This window comes from Schistocerca nitens, chromosome 6 (assembly GCF_023898315.1).
Source record: "Schistocerca nitens isolate TAMUIC-IGC-003100 chromosome 6, iqSchNite1.1, whole genome shotgun sequence".
Lineage (NCBI taxonomy): Eukaryota > Metazoa > Arthropoda > Insecta > Orthoptera > Acrididae > Schistocerca > Schistocerca nitens.
Window position 1 is genome coordinate 37,472,571 of NC_064619.1, and position 21,731 is coordinate 37,494,301.

The window sequence follows — 21,731 nt, forward strand, 5'->3', positions numbered from 1 at the left end:
TAGTGGTACTATCCGTATGGGATGAATGATATAATCAGTTGTGCTTATAGACTTGGTTTCAGTCACACACTACTATACTTTTCTTTCTTTAAGTACATTAATGTTTAGGTAATCCAATTTGAATCCTTCATTTCATTAAATTTGCTGATCATTTTATCACTAATTAAAAAATACTTATGAAAATAATGCTAACAGCCATCAAACATGCAGCTTGCTTATACAAAGCTTTTTTTTTTTCTACAGCTAACACACCAGCAGGAAAAACAGACAAACTCGCCAAGGATTCATATTACTGTGAGTACACATAATCAATAACACAACTTTTTCATTTTGTGTGTGTGTGTGTGTGTGTGTGTGTGTGTGTGTGTGTGTGTTCGTCAGAAGTAACTTGATTGAGAGGCAAGGAGAAAATGTTTGCTCATGTCTAAGAGGAAAGTATTTGTAAATGTACATTGGATAATCGACAAACATTAAGATTACATCAAAATATCATTGTAAGGAAAACTATAGCACAAATAATATCTTTTAGATACTAATGCTGTGGAAGCTTGGTGACAGAAAATGGAGACTTTGTAGAGGAAATAAGAAGTAGAGTATTAATGGGTAAAAGAGATTTTGAAAAACGGAAAGGCTTGTTGACAGCAAAAAGAACTTCTAATAGAACTAAGAAAGACATTCACCAAGTATTTTGCTATAGTGAAATATTATACAGCAGGGAGTCATGGACAATCAAAAATAAAGATTACAAACACTTGATTTGGTGTGAAATATGGATGTGGAGAAGAATTCTTTAAGCAAAAAAGACTTTCAGAATGAAAAATGAACAAGTACTTCTAAGAAGCAGAGAGGAATGTAAACTAGTGGAAGTCATAAGAATTAGGAAAATATCTTCGCTAGAATATATATTGCAAACAAATGGCCTGCAACAAAGAATCATCAAAGGAAAAATTGCAGGAAAGAGAGGGAGAGGAAGAAAGAGGCTTGGAATGCTGGATAGCATTACAAATGGACTAAATTAGCAGCAGATTAAGGAAGAGGCACAGAACAGAAGGAAGTGGAAAGCATCCAGTCAAAACCTGCTGTAAGACAGATATACTATAGAAGAAAGGAGAAAATAGTCACATAAAACACTATGGAAGAGGATGGAGAAAAATTAGGACAAGATATTAACATAGATTAAGAGCCATTAACCATTGAGAGCTGAATATGTATTGAACTTCATTACCCGTCTCCAGAGTTCAAAACAAATGGTGAGAGGGGATATCAACTAGTGGAAAGTGTGTCCAGATCCTTGTTGCTGTATTACATAACATTTTCTGTTTACTACTACTTGACAAACATAGCCTTAGAAAACTTCACTGGAAATTTTGTACTATCATCAGCAGGAGAACATTTATTATCTATTGTTACTTTTTTGTGACAATATTTGCTGCAATTTGAGAATCCCATTGTGGCTTTTTCCGTATTGGTTTCTTGTTGCATGCTTATCGGACACGGACTGCTGACTGTACACACAGAACCTTTCCTTTTGTGGACAGTGCTCTTACTAACTAAGTTGTTCAGGCATGACTTACAACATACCTTCACAGCTTCAGTTCTGCCACTACTTGCCTCCTACAGTAGAGGCTATGTTTATTTAAATTTAAAAAGCACCAAGAGGATTGGAATGGGCATTACTGGACTGTCAGATTCTTAAAAAGAAAGAGTCTTATGCCATTGTTGACTGGGAGACCCCTAGAGGCAGCTTCAGATGCCTAATCGGAGAGGGTTTTCTTTCTCCTCATAGAATGCAAGAGGTGTGTCTTGAGTGCATCTATTGAGAGTAGGTGACTGTAATGGATGGCTGTATGGTGTGGTATTGTGTTTGTGTTGCATGATGATGATGATGATGATGATGATGATGATGATAGAAGGCAGAGGGAGGAACTCGGTGCCTGCACACAATGTAGTCCTCTTGAATAGCACAAAGGGGGCCATCAAGTTCAACATTCCTGTCAGACAGACAGACAGATCAACATCATCAATGTCACATGTCCTCATTCCATGAGACACTGTTGAAGGTTTTGGAATTTAATGCAGTACATTGGTTTTTAATGGTATGGTGCAGATTTATGACTTCTTTTTGATAAATTTGGTAGTGCAAATCCCTGTCTACAAGATCACAGGGCTTGTTTTTATCTCTTTTTTTTATTCAAATTTTATTAGTAGAACCTGAACAGTCAAGTGGCCACTCCTTCAGCATGATGGTGGTGGTGGTGGTGGTGGTGGTGGGGGTTGTGCTAGTTATTGGGAACTCCAGTGTTAGATGCATTATGGAGTCCCTACAATGGCTGGAAAAAGAGCCAATGTGTACTTGGTATGTCTGCCAGGGGGCCTCATCCGAGATGTGCCTGCAGCTATTGAAGGTGCACAGAGAGGGTGTACAGGGTGCAGTCATCTTCAATTTGTGGCTCATTTCAGTGCAAATCATACCTGTTGCCTGAATTTTGAGCCTATCCTCAGTTAACACAGGTTGCTGGTGGAAGTGGTGTAGGCTACTAGCCTTGCTTGTGAGGTGCAAGCAGAGCTTATAATTTGCAGCATTGTTTCCACAATTGATTAGGGTCATTTAGTTTGTGGATGAGAATGGAAGGACTCAACCAGAGGCTCTGTTGACTGTGTGATGGTCTTGGCTGCAGACATCTGGATCTCTGCTATGGTGTGGAGAATTGTAGAACTTCCCTTGAAGGTAAAGGGGTGCACTACATAAAAGAAGCAGGTAAATTGAGTAGCAGAGCATATGCGGAGTGCGCATCAGGGTCATTTGGGCTACGTGATAGTTTGAGGCCCTTGGATGAATGTATGCCAGTCACTATGGAGAGAGTGAAATCAGTTCATGTAAAAAGTGAAGGCACATATTAGTACTTTGTAAAAGCTACTTTACTGTGGCACTGTGGTGAATGATCCTGAGTGGATATGATGGCTTAATACTGTTTTTGTGGTGGCTACAGGGATTGTTACTTACCAACTATATGTTTTATTAGTTTAAATAACATTTGGTTGCTGACCTTCCTCAGTCATTTATTGTGTGTTCCTTTTCTGTGATTGCCTTTTGTATTTGGAAGTTTTCTGGTAGTGTTATGCCTGCTGAGGTCGAAATTGAGTGTCATTTTGAAGTTATCTGGACACAAGTATGAACTCAAGTTAATTATCAGATGTTTTTGCTGGTCACCTGATTCTGCCATAACAGTTTTGGATTCACTCAAAGAAATTCTCTGCAGAGTAGCACAGAAGTATCACGATCTTGCAAAATTAGTTGGAGGTAACTTTAACCTACCAAGTATAGACTAAGACACCTACAGATTCACTGCAGGTGGTACAAAAAGGCGATCTTGTGAAGTAGTTGTGAATGTCTTGTCCATAGACCCTGATTTCCAGAAAGCGTTCGACACAGCACCCTGCTGTAGAAACGTGTAAGCTAATGCTGATGCATAGGAAACACAATCTTGTAATTTTCAAATACAACATTAATGTGCTGCTTCACACAGTTACATCAGTTACATATATAGGCATAATGTTGCAAAACAATACAAAATGGAGAGAGCTCATAAGGTTGGTAGTAGGGAAGTCAAATTCTCAACTTCAGTTAACTGGGAGAGTGCTAAAAAAGTGTAGCTCATCCATGAAGGAGAGCACATAGTTGCGCTAGTGCAACCCATTCTTGAGTACTGCATGAGTGTTTGTGACCCCCACCAGTTCAGATTAAAGGAAGACATTCAAGCTGTTCAGATGCTTGCTGCTAGATTTGTTGCCAAAAGCTTTGATAAATACACGAATGTTATGGAAATGGTTCATGAACTCAATTGGAAATCACTGAAGGGAGGATGACATTCATTCCATGGGACACTATTGAGAAAATTTAGAGAACTGGAATTTTTGGTGGACTAAAAAACAATTCTACTGCTGCTAACATACACTTCATGGAAGGACCCGAAAGACAAGATAAGAGAAATTAGAGCTTGAACAGTGGTGCACAGACAGTCATTTTACCTTTGCTCCATTTGCAGGTGTAACAGAAAGGGGAATGATTAGTAGAGGTAAAGTGTACCTACCACCATGCATCATATGGTGGCTTACAGAGGATCTACTGTATGTATATGTAGAAAGACTGGTGATCAGGAATTTTACACCACTGCCTTTCCTGCCTTCTCCTCTCATTGCTGACCAAATGCTGGTGATGAAAGTATGTTGCACTACCTTGATTCGAACTAAATACCTCTGAGTCAAGTGCCACCACATTGGCATGTGTTGGTGACCTTGGCAACAGTGTGAAATTACAGGTTCCTATCAGTGCACCCAAACAGGAACTTGGGAGTTCAATAGTAGGGGAGACGGTTTTAGCAATGAATTGATTATTGGTGTAAGAGTGTTGGTACACTCTGACATTTGGCGTGCAGAAAACCCACTGCTATTAATCTGAATATCCAAGCTACCACCAGCCACCACCCATCACAGACAACAGATAATGAGCTTTCTCATGACCTTCATTCACCAAGCCCATACCATCTCAGATGCAGATGGTCTGCAGATAAAGTCGTGTGTTTCTATAAATTGGACAGCAGGCATGAGAGACATATAAATGACAGTACAAGAACGAGGATGAGACCTTCAGTATGATAGTTTACCTGGCATATATTGTAAATGTTTCTGCAAACGTAGATAAGTACAGAGTAAAAATAAGGTTGAAGTGGTTTTTTGACAGTTCTGGGATCTATTAAACATGACTTAATCAAACAATGGAAAATCCAGGATGGAATGTAACAATACCAGAGAAGAAACATTGCTACTCACCATATATAGCGGAGATGCTGAGTTGCAATAGGCACAATGAAAAGATTCACACACTCATAGCTTTCGGCCATTAAGGCCTTTGTCAGCAGTAGACACACACACACACACACACACACACACACACACACACACACACACTCATGTAAACACAACTTGCACACAGGTCTGCAGTCTGAGAACAGAAACTACACTCAAAGATGACTTAATGCTTCACAACACAGGAAAGTTGTGGAATATTGTATACAAGACAAGCCAGGTACCAGAGGCTTACTCATTTCCTCCTAGTAAGCAAATCTGTTATTGCACATAATGTGAAAGACAATGAAGTAATTTAAAATAAGAAACAAAAAATGTAGTTCTACAGTCATTCACTGGACCGTTATGAGACAAAAATTGTGGCTTACACATTGAACCTTTGGGATTTCATCACCAAGAAGTCATTGGAAATCACAGTCTGAGAATCCAGTCAATGGACATTATTTCCCACTTGGATACTGCATAGAATCCTATCACTGGAAACTTCATACACCATGTAACCAATGTATTTTTGCATTCTGACCTGTTGAAAATGATCAGTCTGATAATGGTGGAGGGTACTCAGAAAACCATGCATATGTGCAGCAGAAGTGCATGTGCTCAGGTGGTGCCTGCATATTGACTTACGAGTATACTACATGTGTGGCAGTGAGCTTTTAATTGGATGACATCAGTGCACTCTCACCACCACACATCTTGAAGATGGCCTGGAGACTATAACATTCCCACCAGAATGGTCATGTCACATTAATTATTTTCTCTTATTCCTCCCTATCATTCACTTTCTCAAACCATAGGCCAAAGTCTCCATTGGCCAATGAGGGCTTTCTTTTGAACTCATCAGTTATGGGTAACAAACTTTGTTAATTTTGTCTCATTTGTTACTTGTGACTGACAGAGGAATTCCATAATGTCTAAATATTTCCTACACACCACCGCTCCTAGTAAATCTTTTTACACTAAAACTTCAAGTTAAATTCATGATATGAGTAAAGAATCTAATACCAAACATCCCATTTGAAATAGTAATTAATGATGAAGCAGGAACATTCTGTTACCACCTCTTACATGTCAGTGGTGGAATGAGCTGGCTTTACTGCTGTTCCCATACACTATGCTCAGGGTAGAGGCTATGGTACAGTATGGTGATGGGAATTGATAAAGTACATGCTTGCCAGAAGTGTATTTATATGGCACAAATAAGTAAATGAACACTTGACAAAATAAAATCCGATTGCAATGTCAATTAATTGGTGATCACAGTAATAGTGTTAAATAGTACTTCCCTTCAAATGCTGTGCTGGAGGATATACACTCCAGTGATGAGCACGTCAACTGATTGCATGACTGTGGGAGAACAATGGACACATGTCCTGTACAGTGTTAACTTTTTTTGTGTTCCTGGGGCACGATGTACTTCACAGAGGAAATAAAATGAAATACAAAACAAACCGAGAGTGCCGAACAAACTGGCTTCCATATCTTGGAGAGGTCACATTAGCCTCAGCAGGCAAGCAGCCAGTTACACAGGAGTTACACAGGAGGTGTCCAAAGCTTAACTAGAGACAATTTGCTGATGACACGGCTCACTAGAGATAGGATGTCAATGGCAGGTGTGGCAGGGGTGCCAGGTTGTAACCCGTTTGGTGGCTGGAACATGGGCAGGCTTCTTTGCATGGCAGGGTATGGTTATGATACAGCATGGGCATTTGAAGCAGCTGCGGCAGTTGGCACACACAACGTTGTCTGCTGGTGACTGTGCTAGGGGTGGCCTGGGTGCCTATGGTGGATGCGGCCTGGGCGGCTGTGCCTTCTGACTGCACAAGATGGTGTGAGGCTGAGGTGCCCGTGATGGCACTAGGACAGCAGGGGGCATATGTGAGTCATTGACGGCCATGGTGTAGACTCTTTCTGACCAGTGGTGGAGGAAGCATCTTCCATTGACATATTCTGCTAGATCAAAGAAGTGAACAGTAGCAGCAGCAGCCAAGGCAAAAGCCAGCTTGACATGGTAGATTGACACATTGAGTGGATTGCCATTGCATTTGAAGTCGAGCATTCTTCCGCTGTGGGTAATGACATGGTGTGGCCTCAAGTAGGGTGTCTGAAATGGTGGTGCATAGCATGATGTGTGTACTGCACTGTATGTTGGCTTGTTTGAATATACTGATCAATCAGAACATTTTGGCCACCTACCGATTAGCTGGTATGTCCAACTTTGACAATGATAACAACAGCAGTGCATCATGAAATGGAAGCAGTGAGGCCTTATTAGGTCACTAGAGGGAGTTGGCACCACATTTGCGCACACAAGTCACGTAATTGACATATTTCAGGAAGGTCGGTGATGAGCTCTGATGCCATGTTCAATCACATCCCAGATGAGTTCAATGGGGTTCACATCTAGTGAGTTGGGAGCCCGCGCATCAATTGTAGCTCGCCACTGCCTTCCTAAAACCACTCCACCACACTCCTGGTCTTGTGATATGGTACATTATCTTGTTGAAAAATGCCACTGCCATCAGGAAGCATGATCATCATGAAGGGGTGTATGTGGTCTGTAACCAGTGTACGGTACACTTGGTCATCATGGTGTCGTGCACAAGCAACTTGTCCCATTAACGCCCACATGAATCTCTGCCCACAGTACAGGTGTGAAGGAGCTTTTTCCCTGGAAGATGACAAACTCATCCCTCCCATCAGCATGAAGGAAGAAGGTATTAGGATTCATCGGACCATGCAATGCTCTGCCACTATGCCAATGTCCAGTGATGATGTCACATGCCCATTTCAGTCATAGTTGCTGATGTCATGTTAACATTGGTGCATGGGGCATCAGCTGCAGAGGTCCATCTTTAGGAGTATTCAGTGCACTGTGTGTTCAGACACACTTGTACTCTGTGCAGCATTAAATTCTGATGTTAGTTCCACCACGGTTCGCCAACTGTATTGTTTTACCAGTCTGTCCACCCTATGACATCCAACGTCTGTAATAAGAAGTGGCCACCCAACCTCATGATGCCTGGACTTCGTTTCACCTTGGTTACGCCAAGTGTTGAAGAGACACACCACAGACTCAACAAATTGTGCAGTTTCCAAAATGTTCATGCCAAGCCTCCAGACCATTAAAATCTGCCCTTGGTCAAACTCAGATAGTTCGCGCACCTTCCCCATTCTGTACACAGACAGCATGCTCACTGATACTTCATGCACTGTGTGTGTGTGTGTGTGTGTGTGTGTGTGTGTGTGTGTGTGTGTGTGTGACTAGAAGTCATTTCATTCCAGGTGACACTGCTATTGCCTGGACAGATTTATAACAATAGCAGATCAGTGATCATAATATTCTGGCTGGTGGACATACTTTGCTGGTGCCATGTCATATTGGTGCATGTGGTCAGAGGCTAGCCATGTTGATGCACAGACATTCTGCCATGGGAGGACCAAGGCATTGTTGTATGGTGGGACCTCTTCCATAAAATCATGGGGGATGGTGAGGAATTGTCGCTAGACAAGGTCGACAGGAGAAGTGCTGATCTCTTCTCTTGGTTTTACTGACATACCAAGCAATGCAAGTGGGAGTGCTTCCATTTAGGTGACATTGTGGCAAGTTATGAAGGAATTGTCAAAATTGGAGTGGCATTACAATTGGTATTGTTGTTTCAAAATGCCTGAGGTAGGGGCTTGTGGTCAGTGGAAACCAGGAAGGAATGGACGTCTAGAGACATGTGAAAGTATTTCACTGCCTTGAACACAGCAAACAAGTCAGTCATAAGCACTCCATGTGACTTGTGACTTTGATAGCTTCCATGAGAAGAAACGGAGTGGCCGCCACCTATTGTTGAGGCACTGCACCTACGCCTCCTGGCTGGCATCCACAACCACAGCCAGTTCATGTCATGTGCTAGGTGAGCAAGCAACATTGCTTTTTCAAGGCTCCATTTGGAGTTAATAAAGCCTCTCTCCATTGTGTCCATCCAGGTAACAGGAGTCCTTCCTTTTGAGGTGGAGCCATGTGGCACTGCAATCAGGGATTTCAGCAATGCAGCTGCATTAGGCAAATGGATCTGATAAAATTTATCATGTTCAGGTAGTAGCAGAAGTCTTAGTGTTTCTGTGGGTGCGGCATGTTCAAGACTGCCTGTTCCTTGTCCGGTAGTGGCAAGGACCCACTTGGACCGATTAAATGCCCTAGAAACTCAGTTTCTTTCAACCCAAATACACACTTTGAGAAATTAATGATGATGTACATAGGCAGGGAAGGGGGAAGAAGGTTGTTGGATTCTACTTGCGACGACAAGCTACATGAGGTTGAGCAGTCAGGATTTGTAAGTGGGGATCCAGGGCTGCCGTTAAATTACACAACAGGAAATTGGGGAAAATAAAGAGAATACATTTCAGTGTATGGTACACAAGGTGGTCAGGAGTTACCATATTTAGACCAATCTAGGAGGTCAAACAACAAATTGAAGTGGGCAACAGAAGGGGAGGCAGTTCATGTTAATTGATGTTGGTTGCCAGTCATGGAATGCAGAGCCTGAGGCTCTGTCTCCCAAGAAAGATATCTGTTCTGCTCGTGATATGAATCACAATAGAGAGAGCCAACCGTGTATTGCACTGCGGAACACTCCAGTGTCCACACACTTGACCTATATTCCACACACACTATTGGCTAAAATTGACGGTTTGAATTCACTAGCAATTTCAGTGTGGGGCTCAAGGCATCTCTTGTCAGTAGCTTTAACTGGACTGTACTGCCTTGGTTCTGAAAGACAGGCAACTTGTGTCACATAGGCACAGCATAAGTTGCTCTGGGAGAAAACTTGTAAAGATTTGACTGGGCCTTCGAAAGAATTTTTTTAAACCAGTTCCCTAAAATATTCCTTGACTCACTGCCACACTGTACAGACGACACTGGCCACGGTCAGGCACCAAAAGATGGACTATATGTGGCAGTAATGGAGTTCAGGTGACTTCAAAGAGACCAGGATTTCATCAAGATACACAGCACAAAGCTGTAAGCCTTGTAAGATGCCATTCTGGAAATGCTACCTGATCTGGATATTATTCTAAAGACCGAACATCATATACACGCTCTCAAAAAGCCATAAGGCATGATAATTTCCATTTTCTGAATGTCTTCAGGCACCACAGGAATCTGCAAAAATGTCTTGGCACAGTCAGTTTTGCTAAACAGAAGAGCCCATCAAGGTATGGCTAAAATCCTACGGGTGCAGTACTGGATATTGGTCCAGCACCAAAAACTGTCTTTCGTTGGGACTAAGTGAAGGCAGAGGATCACAGGCTGCTTGATGGTTGAATGACGCCTTTGCCACAACATGGGCTAGAACTTGGCCTTTACTGCAACGAGTGTATCAGGTGTGGATCAACATGGATGGCAGGAGGTTGGTGGACCAAGCACAGTTACGAAGTGGTGGACTGTCAAATGTTTGACGTATCTTGGTGCACCAGGCAGGCAAGTGAGCCATAGAAATTTATCCAGCATGTTTGCATACATTCAAGGGGACTTCATTGGTTTTTCCATCCAGAATCAACACACTGATATCAGCCACAGTGAACGTTCACACAGAAGTGCAGCACAGACCAAAGTTTAAATTTTGGGTGATGTGTGCCATAAGTTTTTATGGTTGAATTGTTTGCCTTGGCCTACTGGCATATATTGTGTGAAAATAGACATATCAGAACCAATTTCGTTAAGGTACTGCACACTGCCAGCCCTTTCTGCTACGAAGAGATACCTGAATATTGCACTGCAGCTGGCTGCATCTAGATCTGGTTGCAGCTGGCATTTGGGTTCGAGCAAGGAGGCTGACACATTTTTGCTTTGTTGCTGAAGCAGACATGGTATCAGCAAAGGCTGCCCAGTGGCTGATCTGATGCCAGCAGAGTACCTTTAGAATGGCTGGTATGGCATTGATGTTTGCACAAGCCAGTTCAGCAGTAGCTGTATATGCTACTTCTGTGGTGGTTGCAGCCTTCTGACCGTGATTGCACCAGCTGATTGCTGTGTGCTTAGTACTGCCATGTGCACAGCCTAGTTCTGAACTAGATAGTGCAGTTCAGTGCCTGAGTTGGTGGCTGTAGGAGATACGTGTTGCCATAGAGTAAAAGTTGCTGGCAGGCCTACGGCATTATAGGCATTATAGACTGTTGCAGCAGCGACATTGGATGCCATTCTCAGTGTGTTATTCACCTGATTGGCAAAGTTTACACTGGCATCCAGCTGTGTATTGCTGTCTGTGGTGTGATAACCACTCACACTTGTGCTTGGAGGCTGAGCATCTAGATAGCGTGCCGCAGTGAGTGTGTGGATGCACGTCTGGCGGTGTGAGGATCTGCAAGTGGCACACAAATTTAGGTGGCTTCCTATTGTTGCATCCTCTTGGCGCAGCAACTGATGCATCCGTTATTCTTGTGATGCTGAAATTCGATGAATTAACTCCTCCTTCAGCTCTTATAAGACGACTTGGGGGGGGGGGGGGGGGGGTTATCATGTCCCACAGTTTGGCCACATAGTTGTGGTGTAGCTGGTTCAAAATGTGTCTGAATTTGGAGAGGTCACAGATGATGTTATTGCTCAGGAAAACTGCCTCCACTTGGCTGAACAACAATTGGTTTGTGGGGCCAAAAGGCCAGCAGCCTGACACTTACTCATCCTGTGCTTGCTGCTATTGCCATGAATGTGGGAAGTGCCAGTGTGGCTCTGCTTTGCACATGGAAGTTTTCCTTAGCTGGCTTCAGGTGAGCAGAGTCCTTATGTGTGGAGTGTGCCTTTAGCTTGCTCTCCAGCCTCTCACCTCTCATTGCGTGCCAGCATATCATCTATTGTCTTTTGCAGATCATTCATTGTCGCTACCTTGCTTTAATTTCTAATTCACAATGTTTTGTCCACAGACCAATCACAGTTCATATGTGAGGACATAAGTGTTATACCCTTCGCAGTTCCATTTCACTCACACCAGTAAAAGTTTGTTACCTTGTACTTAGCCTACAGATCACATTGGAGTCACCAATGAAGCAGCAATGTGTTGATATATCACTTACATGTCAGTCGTGAAGTGAGCTGGCTGCCATACCTACACACGTCGCTCAGGGAGGTGGCTGCAATGACAATATGGTGACGGGAGCTGACAAAATGCATGCCTGCTACAAAATAAGTTATAATTGCAATGTCTATTAGTTGGCAATCGTGGTACTGGCATGGCTCAGTTGTTCCATTCAAACACTGTCCTGGAGTGTGTACATTCCTACAGTGCATCAGCCAATTGTGTGACTGCAGGAGAACAACGGCCACCTTTCTGGAACAAAGTGAACTTTCTTCACAGTTGCAGATGCTGTGTAATTTGCAGCTACTGTGAGATGAAAGTGAAAACAAATGGAGAGTGTCAAACAGACTACTGTGTGAGTTGGTAGGGAGCTCATGTTGGGCTCAATTCACATGCTCCATGGCTTGCAGAATCATACTCCAGAATAAGAGTCTAAAAATTACAAAAGAACTATGATATGATGTTGTTGTTGTGGTCTTCAGTCCAGAGACTGGTTTGATGCAGCTCTCCATGCTACTCTATCCTGTGCAAGCTTCTTCATCTCCCAGTACCTACCGCAACATACATCCTTCTGAATCTGCTTATTGTATTCATCTCTTGGTCTCCCTCTACGATTTTTATCCTCCATGGTGCCCTCCAATACTAAATTGGTGATCACTTGATGCCTCAGAACATGATATGATAGGTAGTCATAAAGTTTTAACAATCACCGCTTAAAAGTAAAGTTATGTAAACAATATTTTGCTCATTTGCAAGTACATGACTGTAATTTTGGTACACATTAAACTGCCCATGTGACAGGACTGTAGCACACGCCTACAGAAACCAAAGCCAATTGATACAGTGGAATATTGCACAATAATTTTTTTTTCAGTAACAGCAGAAATGTTGCACGTACGTCAGGCAGCTCCAAATGGGAAAAGAAGTCGTGTGGGTTGGCCCGTCATAGCTGTAACATTTCTGCCACTGCCAAAAATGAATTTCTGCACACTATTCCATTCTTATCAATGTGGTGCACCTTTTTGTTTTGGCTTCTCTACATTGTACAAGCAGACAAATGGAAGTTGTAGAAATAGTTCTTGTGCAAAACACTGGATATCATTCTGAAATATACACAATACATAATTGGTTCTACCTTGGCCAAGCATTGTCTCTGTACCGGACATGACACAGACTACAAAGCTAGTGAAATTCTCTCATCAAAGGCTTCATACTGGGACAGCTTGATTGGAGAGGTGGTCAAATTTTGCAGCTTAATAATACTCGTGAACAGGTTTCTAATGAAGCACAGCGTGGAGCCCAGTGCTGACAATATTAAAGTTGCCGTGACCACAAAGGAAAATCACAGATCATTTGAGGGATGATGCTTAAGTGGTGACTTAAATATTTGGGCAACAGCAGCATGGATCACCACTGCACCAGTGCAGACAAACATTTCAGGATGTGGCTGCCACTGGGACAACATGACAGGAGAGCACTAGAGGAACAACAGCCTTTGTGTGTACACAGAAGTCCTGGTGGTCCTCATTCTGCTGATTAGGACTGTTTTGCTATTGGCTGCCGAATGTAGTGTCTTCATGATTGTTTCCCATTTTGACTGGTGTAGACGGGAAGCTACAGTCATAGTTCAATAGTGTATTTGCCGCATATGAAGATGTCAGTCAATTGTAGTGATGAAATATTGTAGGAATTTCATAATGATAACTGACATTTCACCTCAGACTATTCCCCAGCTAATCTGTTGGGAAAGTCTTAAGCAACACAGACAAAAAATTATTTGCTTAACTATATTTTTTTGAGGTGATAAAAAATACTTGGACTGCCTCTCATTCATTGACACATTCAATCATCCACTGTTTTACTCTCTCATTCACACATTGTCCTTCATAAATCCCGTAATGCCTGATCATGAATATTCACTTGGAAATCAACTGCATATAATATTTTTGCGTCAATAAACACAGCTGGAGGAAAATTTATTATTTTACCCACAATAATAAATTGGTACAAAAGTTGGATTCTTTTAAAACAGGCTCAACATTGCTGTGAAATTTAATACCGCACCTACTGTGCATTAGAACATTTCATACTTGATTCTTCAGGTAAAGTGTACTGTGTTCTTTCTTGAGGTGCCTGTGATATCAGCTGTTTCTTGTAACCTTAACTGCTGGCCATGCAGTATCATAACTTCCACAGCGATATCATCTGTAGTTGCAGTTCTAGTATGTGGGTCATCTTGGGGAGTAGTAGTAATTCAGCTGCCCAAAGCTTTGGGTGTGAAGGATCTGGCTACTTATGTGCCATCACCATGTTTGGATTAATTTCTGCTGGTGATAAACTGTGCAAAGAAAAAGTTTAAGAGAGAACAGTGTTTCATTTTATCCATTTGGATGAAACACACATAACACAACTAATTAAAAAAACTGTATGAACAAATGGTATTTTATGAATTAGTTGACAATTCACATACATTATTGTGCAAATGGATCAATTAAATATAAACAGATTTTTCTACCTATCAAGTGTCTGGTGCCGGAACTACTACTTTCCACCTTCTCCTCAGAATGTAGCCACAACAATGAGTCTGTTACTCATTTGTAGCATGTATAGTAAATGGTTCTGAAAAAGAATTGTCTTTTGAATAGAGTGAATAGTGAAAGTGTTAATTTTGTTATTTATCTGGCATTTGATACTAGACAGGCAATGTCTGTTGTATTACAATTCTTCCAGTTTTAAAAAGTCTAAGTTGAAAGTGACGGATTTTACTATTTAACCTGTTATTGTAATTGTGGAACTACTATCCCTTTCAGATGGTAAAATAAATTTCTGGATGGAATAGAAATAATGGGAGGAATAAAAGCAACTGCTGATCATATAATTGACAGCCTCACCAACAAAAGCATGATTCGGCTCCAGCACCAGGATGGTGTAGTCAGGTGGGGACAATCTGGTAGGGGACCACTCAAAATCTCACCTGTACACGGTGATCCAGGAGGAATGATCAATATTCAGAGATATGACAGGAACGATCATTTGACGCAAAAGAATCTAATAAACGTGGGCTCTAAAATGCAAACCTTAAGAACTATGAGCACTTCTGTGAAAGAAATCTCTTATACTCCAAGCTCTTTGCCTTCCATATTTTGGGAGGGGTATTACAGACCAAAACACGAACAAATTATCAAATAAACATGAGCTCTAAAATACACATCTTATGAGCTATGAGCAGTAGTTCAGTAGAAGAGATGTGTTTCACAGTAGTGGAACAAGTGCTCATAACTCTTAAGGCAGGTGTGGGTAACTTTTGGTGTCCAACAGGCCTGATTCACATAAATTTATGTACTTACTTAAGCTCATGGGCCGCCTTGTATGTGACGCAACAGCAACACTCTTAGCACATGAAGCAAAATAGTACCCATGACAATATGAATGGGGTGATGCACCACTATGAATGGCACCCCTTTCCCAGTATGCCATGCAAACAAATTATGCCTCAAAACATGTATTTTTGAGAGTAGATTCATTTTTTATGTTCACCTCATATGAGGTTGTTTATACTTATTCACACATCATGAACATTGTTTCTTTACTTACAATGTTTTACAATTGCTGTCTTAAAACCTTTCATTGCCAAATTCTGCAGCCCCTAGCTCTCTCTCTCTCTCTCTCTCTCTCTCTCTCTCTCTCTCTCTCTCTCTTGAATTTCTTTCACAGGCCAGATTGAAACCAATCACAGGCCGGTTCTGGCCCATGGGCCGCTGGTTGCCCTTCCGTGTCTTAAGGTATGCATTGTAGAGCCCAAGTTTACTAGACATTTCTGCTTTGACTGACTGCGATATCCATGAATACTGATCATTCCTTGTGGGACATCCTGTATAGTGAATTGTTACCTTTACTACCATTACATTAACCATAAATTTCATTGGAGACTATCTGTATTGTTTTCCTCTAGTTAAAGTGTTAAGTTTATTAAGATGTATGTGGTGAAGGAGTGATCCCAAGTTGATAGAGAATGAAAAATATATATTAATTTTATAGCTAACTTATATGTAATGATAGTTTTATTTCTGAGAGATACATTGGGAGTAGAATAATAATTCAAAAGACAGCAGTAAAGCAAATTATTTAACTTATTGATTTTTTTGGTGTGAAATCAAGTGCATATGCTTCTAAACCTGCTCCCTTGAAAATGTCCAAAACATACTCGGTAAAGTTCTTATTATTATCTTTATTTCCGCCCAAAACTAGAAGGTTCTGAGAACGTGTGTCATTCAAGGATTTCATAACCAGAACTGATTTCCATTCAGCTCCATTACAATAATAAATGTTTATTTAAATATGAACTATCATTTTTGTGCACTAACATATATTTGATCTTGAGATAAGACAGGCAAAGAATTCTTATATAGTGAACTAGTGTGTGCATGTTTGCATTTATGTAAACAAAGTAATTCAATCAGGAAAATGTTAAATTCACAGAGAGACAGATGCATTGGCCTGTAATGCGTACTTACCTTCAAAGGATGCAACTGCTATGGTGGTTTTACACTCAGAAAGTTAATAGCACTCCATACTTCCAGAACCTCAGGTTCCTTCTTTAGGGGAAACAGAGTTTTTTCAAAACTCAATTCACTTGTGAGAAGGAATGAATGAACAGGGGAAGGAAAAGACATATTAACCTTTTGCCCTTGAGCTTCTTACCATGGTCTGAATGACCTGCACATCCCCCATACAGTCCAGTCTCCTCAAGATATCCTCTCTTTTTTTCCCATCCAGATGAAGGAATTTGAATTTATGTGAGCTCCTTCGCCCCCTCCCCCTCCCACCCTCTCCACATGGACTAGACCATCATAGTGAAGAAAGTTGTCTTCAGTTAAAGAATTCCACTAGTGTCATTTACTGATAGGGAAATGAGGAAGAAGTTCCTCAGAGTGTACATTTCGATGCAAAATGTGGACCATTGAAAATCCAAAACAGAAGAAACTGAAAGCATTTGCAATGCTGCAGTGTCAGAGAATGTTAAAAATTAAGTGCAAAATTATAGCATAAAATGAAAATGTACTAAAACAAAATACTTGAAGGAAAAAGTTACTTACTAGAAGAAGAAACATATTAGTAAGACATCTGCTGTGGCAACTGAGAATAGTGAACTTGGTGCTGGAAGGAGCAATAGAGGGGACAAATAGTAGGGGCAGAAAAAGACTGAAATATGCAAAACAGATAATAGAGTACCAGCTGCACAGAGATGGAAAGATCAGCACAAGCTCAGAAAATATGTAGAACAGTGCAAGACTGATGACTGAGTAGTAGTAGTTCTATCATCTGCACAGGGCATTATATGTAATGGGCACACATCTGACTCTCTGTCCTTTTACATCAGTTACCACCACTAGTACAAAGAGTTTGCTGCTGCAGAAACTTGCTTAGAAATGTCATTTGTTATGTGGAGAGGAGTGATGATTGCATGGCTGTTTAATTGACTGTGTCACTGCCCACTGATAAGAAATGATGAATATGCAGGAGGAACAGGATTGATAATTTACACTCGCATGTTTGGAATGAATTATAAAATGTAACTATATTGTTATTATCTTAGAATGCAATTAAAGAGCATCCATGATGTCTTTGCAGGAAGAAAATTTTTTAACAATAGCATGTCTTCCATATGTTCAGCCCCTGTTGACTGAGTTACTGATTTGTTTCCATTTTATGCCAACTTTTGTACATTACACAAGGTTATCATAGCATGGAAGCATGATGCTTGATGTTTTAGTTTTCAGCTTCACAGCAGTTTTCCTTCTTTTTCCTTTCTCTCAGCATTTTACTCAAAAATTCTTTATAAACAGATAGTTTTCCATTCCTAGAGTGTACACAGTAACAAATCTTCCATTACTCTGCAAGCTCAGTTTCAGTTGTGGAAATACTTGTGTGTTTTTATTTTTATTCTAAAGATCTCCTTTAAAAATTGAGGGGTCAAATACTAGAAACAAATTTCCCCAAAGTCATTCTTCTGCTTTGAGTGTGTTAACTTCTGAGAAATGCAGACTTTGCCTTCATAGATGTTAAACATGTCTTACAAATTGTCTTCTTTGTGAGTCTGTTACACTTTCCCAGTACTTTAGCACTGTGGGAAACCTGCCATTGGATTCAACTACATTTGAATTAAATACAACAAGAATACGAGGTTTGTCCGGAAAATACGTATAAAAGTTGAATAATAACTTTATTTTACAATTATTCAGGTATTACAATATGGTCTCCTTCAAAGTACTCACCCTGAGACGTGATACACTTCTGCTAATGGCGTTTCCACTGTTGATAACATTGCTGAAAGTCTTCAGCCGTGATGTTGTTCAGTTGCCATGTCATTTCCGCCTTGATGGCTTCCACATCTCCCAAATGCCGCCCCCAAAGCACAATTTTGCATTTTGGGAACATGAAGAAGTCACACGGGGCTAAATCGGGTGAATAAGGCGGGTGGTCTGTCACAGTGATTGAGCTTCGGGCCTAAAACTCGCGCACAATGAGCAACATGTGAGCGGGCGCATTGTCATGATGAAGGATCCACCTGCCCTCTTTTGCCAACTCCAGTCGAACTCAGGTCACACGAGCTCTGAGACGTGTCAGAACTTCAACGTAAAAATTTCCGTTCACTCTCTGGCTGAGAGGGACAAATTCCTTGGGAACAATGCCCCGAGAATCAAAGAAAACAATCAACATTGTCTTCACATTGGACCTTGATTTTTGCAACTTTTTTGTTCTCGGTTCTCCTGCTAGTTTCCATTCCTTGCTTTGAGATTTGAGCTCCACATCGAATTCGTAAAACCAGGACTCGTCTCCAGTGATGACTCGGTTGAGAAAGTCCCCTCGTTCCTCTGCTTCCAACCAATCCTTACAGCAGTCAACGCTCTTTGCTTTCTGTTCTGGCGTCAAGAGCTTCGGTACGATTTTCACACACAATTTCTTCATTTCAAGTTTTTGTGTCAGGATTTCGTGAACGATTATTTTGGGGATTGACAGCTTGTCAGCAATCATTCTGACTGTCAATCTATGGTCTTTAAGAACACGAGCCCGAATTCGTTTAACATTTGCATCGGAACTCGATGTCGATGGGCGTACTGGGCGAGGGTCATCGTTCACTTCTTCTCGGCCATCCCGGAACCTTTTTAACCACTTGTTCACGGTTGGTTCCTTCAGAGAATTGTCTCCGTAACCTGTTTCAAACACTCAAAAATCTCACTGCTATTCTTGCCTAGCTTTGTAAGAAACTTGATGTTGATGCGCTGTTCCTCAATCAGAGAGAGCTCCATGCTGACAGCAGGTGAAAAAGGGTAACTGTCAACTAGCTGCCGTACACTCCCACCTTCACACAGAGTGCTCTGACTCGAACTGGCGTTTGTGGGATTGATTACAGCAGTAGTCCCACCTGGCGGTGACTGCAACTTGTAACATAAAGACATTATTCAACTTTTATACATATTTTCCGGACAAACCTCGTACTATAATATTTCCTGAGGATGTCGGGTGATGACCCAGCTTCCACCAGGGTTACTAATATAAGAATTGAAGGCCCTGCACTTAAAGGATTTTACATTTCTGAACTCTTATTTCAACTGAAATTTTATTACAGAAATCTCTTGCATTGGTTATGTTCAGGAGTAATCTCAGTTTGCATACTATTTAAACAGTCAGGCATTCATTTACACATGAAATGAGCATTCATGGATGCAGCATGAGTTGAGCTTTAAATGGTAGGCAGATGCTGCCATTCCTGACACATGTAAAAACTGTCTGCTACACTTCATGAGCTAACATAAACTTGTTGTAGCCATCAGATGTGCTACTAATGGCTGTATGGTATGTTCAGCAGATACCAATAAAATGAAATAAAAGAGACTTTATCGGAACTGGATGTTTTAATATATATTCCGTCACAACTGAGTAACTTTAAGTGGTCAAATTACATATTTGATATACACTGAGGTGACAAAAGTCATTGGATAGTGATATGCACATGTAAGTAGTATCTCATACACAAGATATAAAAGTGCAACGCATTGGCACAGCTGTCATGTCTACTCAGGTGAGTCATGTGAAAAGGTGTGAAAAGTGATTATGGCCACACGATGGGAATTAACAGACTTTGAGTGTGCGATGGCAGGTGAAGCATTCAATTTTGTAAATCGTTTGGGAATTCAGTATTCCGAGATCCATAGTGTCAAGAGTCTGCTGAGAATACCAAATTTCAGGCATTACCTGTCACTACAGACAATGTGGTGGCCTACAGCCTTCATTTAATGACTGAGAACAGCTTTGTTTGCATAGAGCTGTCAGTACCAAGAGATAAGCAACACTGTGTGAAATAATCAGAGAGGTCATGGAGCCAAATTGTCTGCAAGGCACTGTGCAAGCTTGTGGTGGTTCCATAAAGGTGTGGACTGTGTTTATATGGGATGGACTCAATCCTCTGGTCCAACTGAACTGATCATTAACTGGGGATGGTGATGTTCAGGTAGTTGGAGACCATTTGCAGCCATTCATGGATGTCATGTTCCCAAACATTGGTGGAATTATAAGTGAGAGGTCACTTCATGCACAGAATCCTGCACCAGCAAAACTTTCATAACTATGGAGGGCTATAGAGGCAGCATGGCTCAATATTTCTGCTGGGGACTTCCAACAACTTGTTGAGTCATTGCCATGTTGAAATTGTTGTTATTAGAGCCAGTATATTTCTGTTGTGACTGGGCTTCCAAATAATCTGTTCCAGGTAATTTTCAGGGAATGCATTTGGTAATGAAAAAAATTTATTGAGCTTCCAGCCACAACAGATTGTTTTAAAATCCACAAGCTTTCAGTCGACTGTTGTCAAGTGGTAACAGACACCATTCAACAGTGACTGAGGAGTACTCAGCCGAAAGCTTGTGGATATTAAATCACTTGACAGAGATGGAAGCCTGAGAGAATTTTATCAGCAGTCTGAAGTGACAAAAAACTTGGAATAGTGATATGTATATATACAGATGGTGGTTTTATTGCTTACACAAAGAATAAAAGGGCAGTGCATTGGCAGAGCTATCATTTTGTACTCAGGTGATTCATGTGAAAAGGTTCCTGACATAATTATGGCTGCATGGCGATAGTTAAAAGACTTTGAATGTAGAATGGTAGTTGAAGCTAGGCACATGGGACATTGCATTTTGGAAATCATTAAGGAATTTAGTATTTTGAGATCTGCAGTGTCTAGAGTATATGAGAATACGACATATCAGGTATTACCTCTTGCCACAGACAACCCAGCAGCCAACAGCCTTCACTTAACAACCGAGAGCAGCAGCATTTGCACAGAGTTGTCAGTTCTAAAGGACAAGCTAAACAGTAGGAAATAACCACAGAAATCGATGTGCAGTGTATGGCAAATGTATCTGTTACTACAGTGCAGCAAAATTTGGCATTAAAGGGCTACGGCAGCAGGTGACAGACACGAGTGCCTTTGCTAGCAGTGCGACATCGCATGCAACACCTCTTCTGTGCTTGTGACTGTATCAGTTGCACTCTAGGTAACTGTAAAACTGTGTTGTGGTCATATGAGACCCAATTTCAGTTGGTAAGAGATAATGGTAGGGTTGAAGAGTGGTCCAGATCTCATGAAGCCGTGCCTCCAAGTTGTCAACAAGGCACTATGCAAACTGATAGTGGCTCCATACTGGTGTGAACTGTGTTTATATGGAACTGACTGGGTCTTCAGGATGTTTGACTACTTGGAGAACATTTGCAGCCATTCATGGACTTCATGTTCCC

At 41.2% G+C, this 21,731-nt stretch overlaps 1 protein-coding gene across 3 annotated transcripts in view; it reads left to right on the forward strand.

Annotated features, from left to right (window-relative positions):
- LOC126262486 (voltage-dependent calcium channel subunit alpha-2/delta-3) overlaps window positions 1-21,731 on the forward strand; it is an 823,568-nt gene that overhangs the window by 561,087 nt on the left and 240,750 nt on the right. For all 3 annotated transcript variants that reach the window (XM_049959148.1, XM_049959149.1, XM_049959150.1), the window contains one exon: window positions 244-294. In XM_049959148.1, the coding sequence (XP_049815105.1) occupies window positions 244-294 (51 nt within the window). The remainder of the gene's footprint in view (window positions 1-243; window positions 295-21,731) is intronic.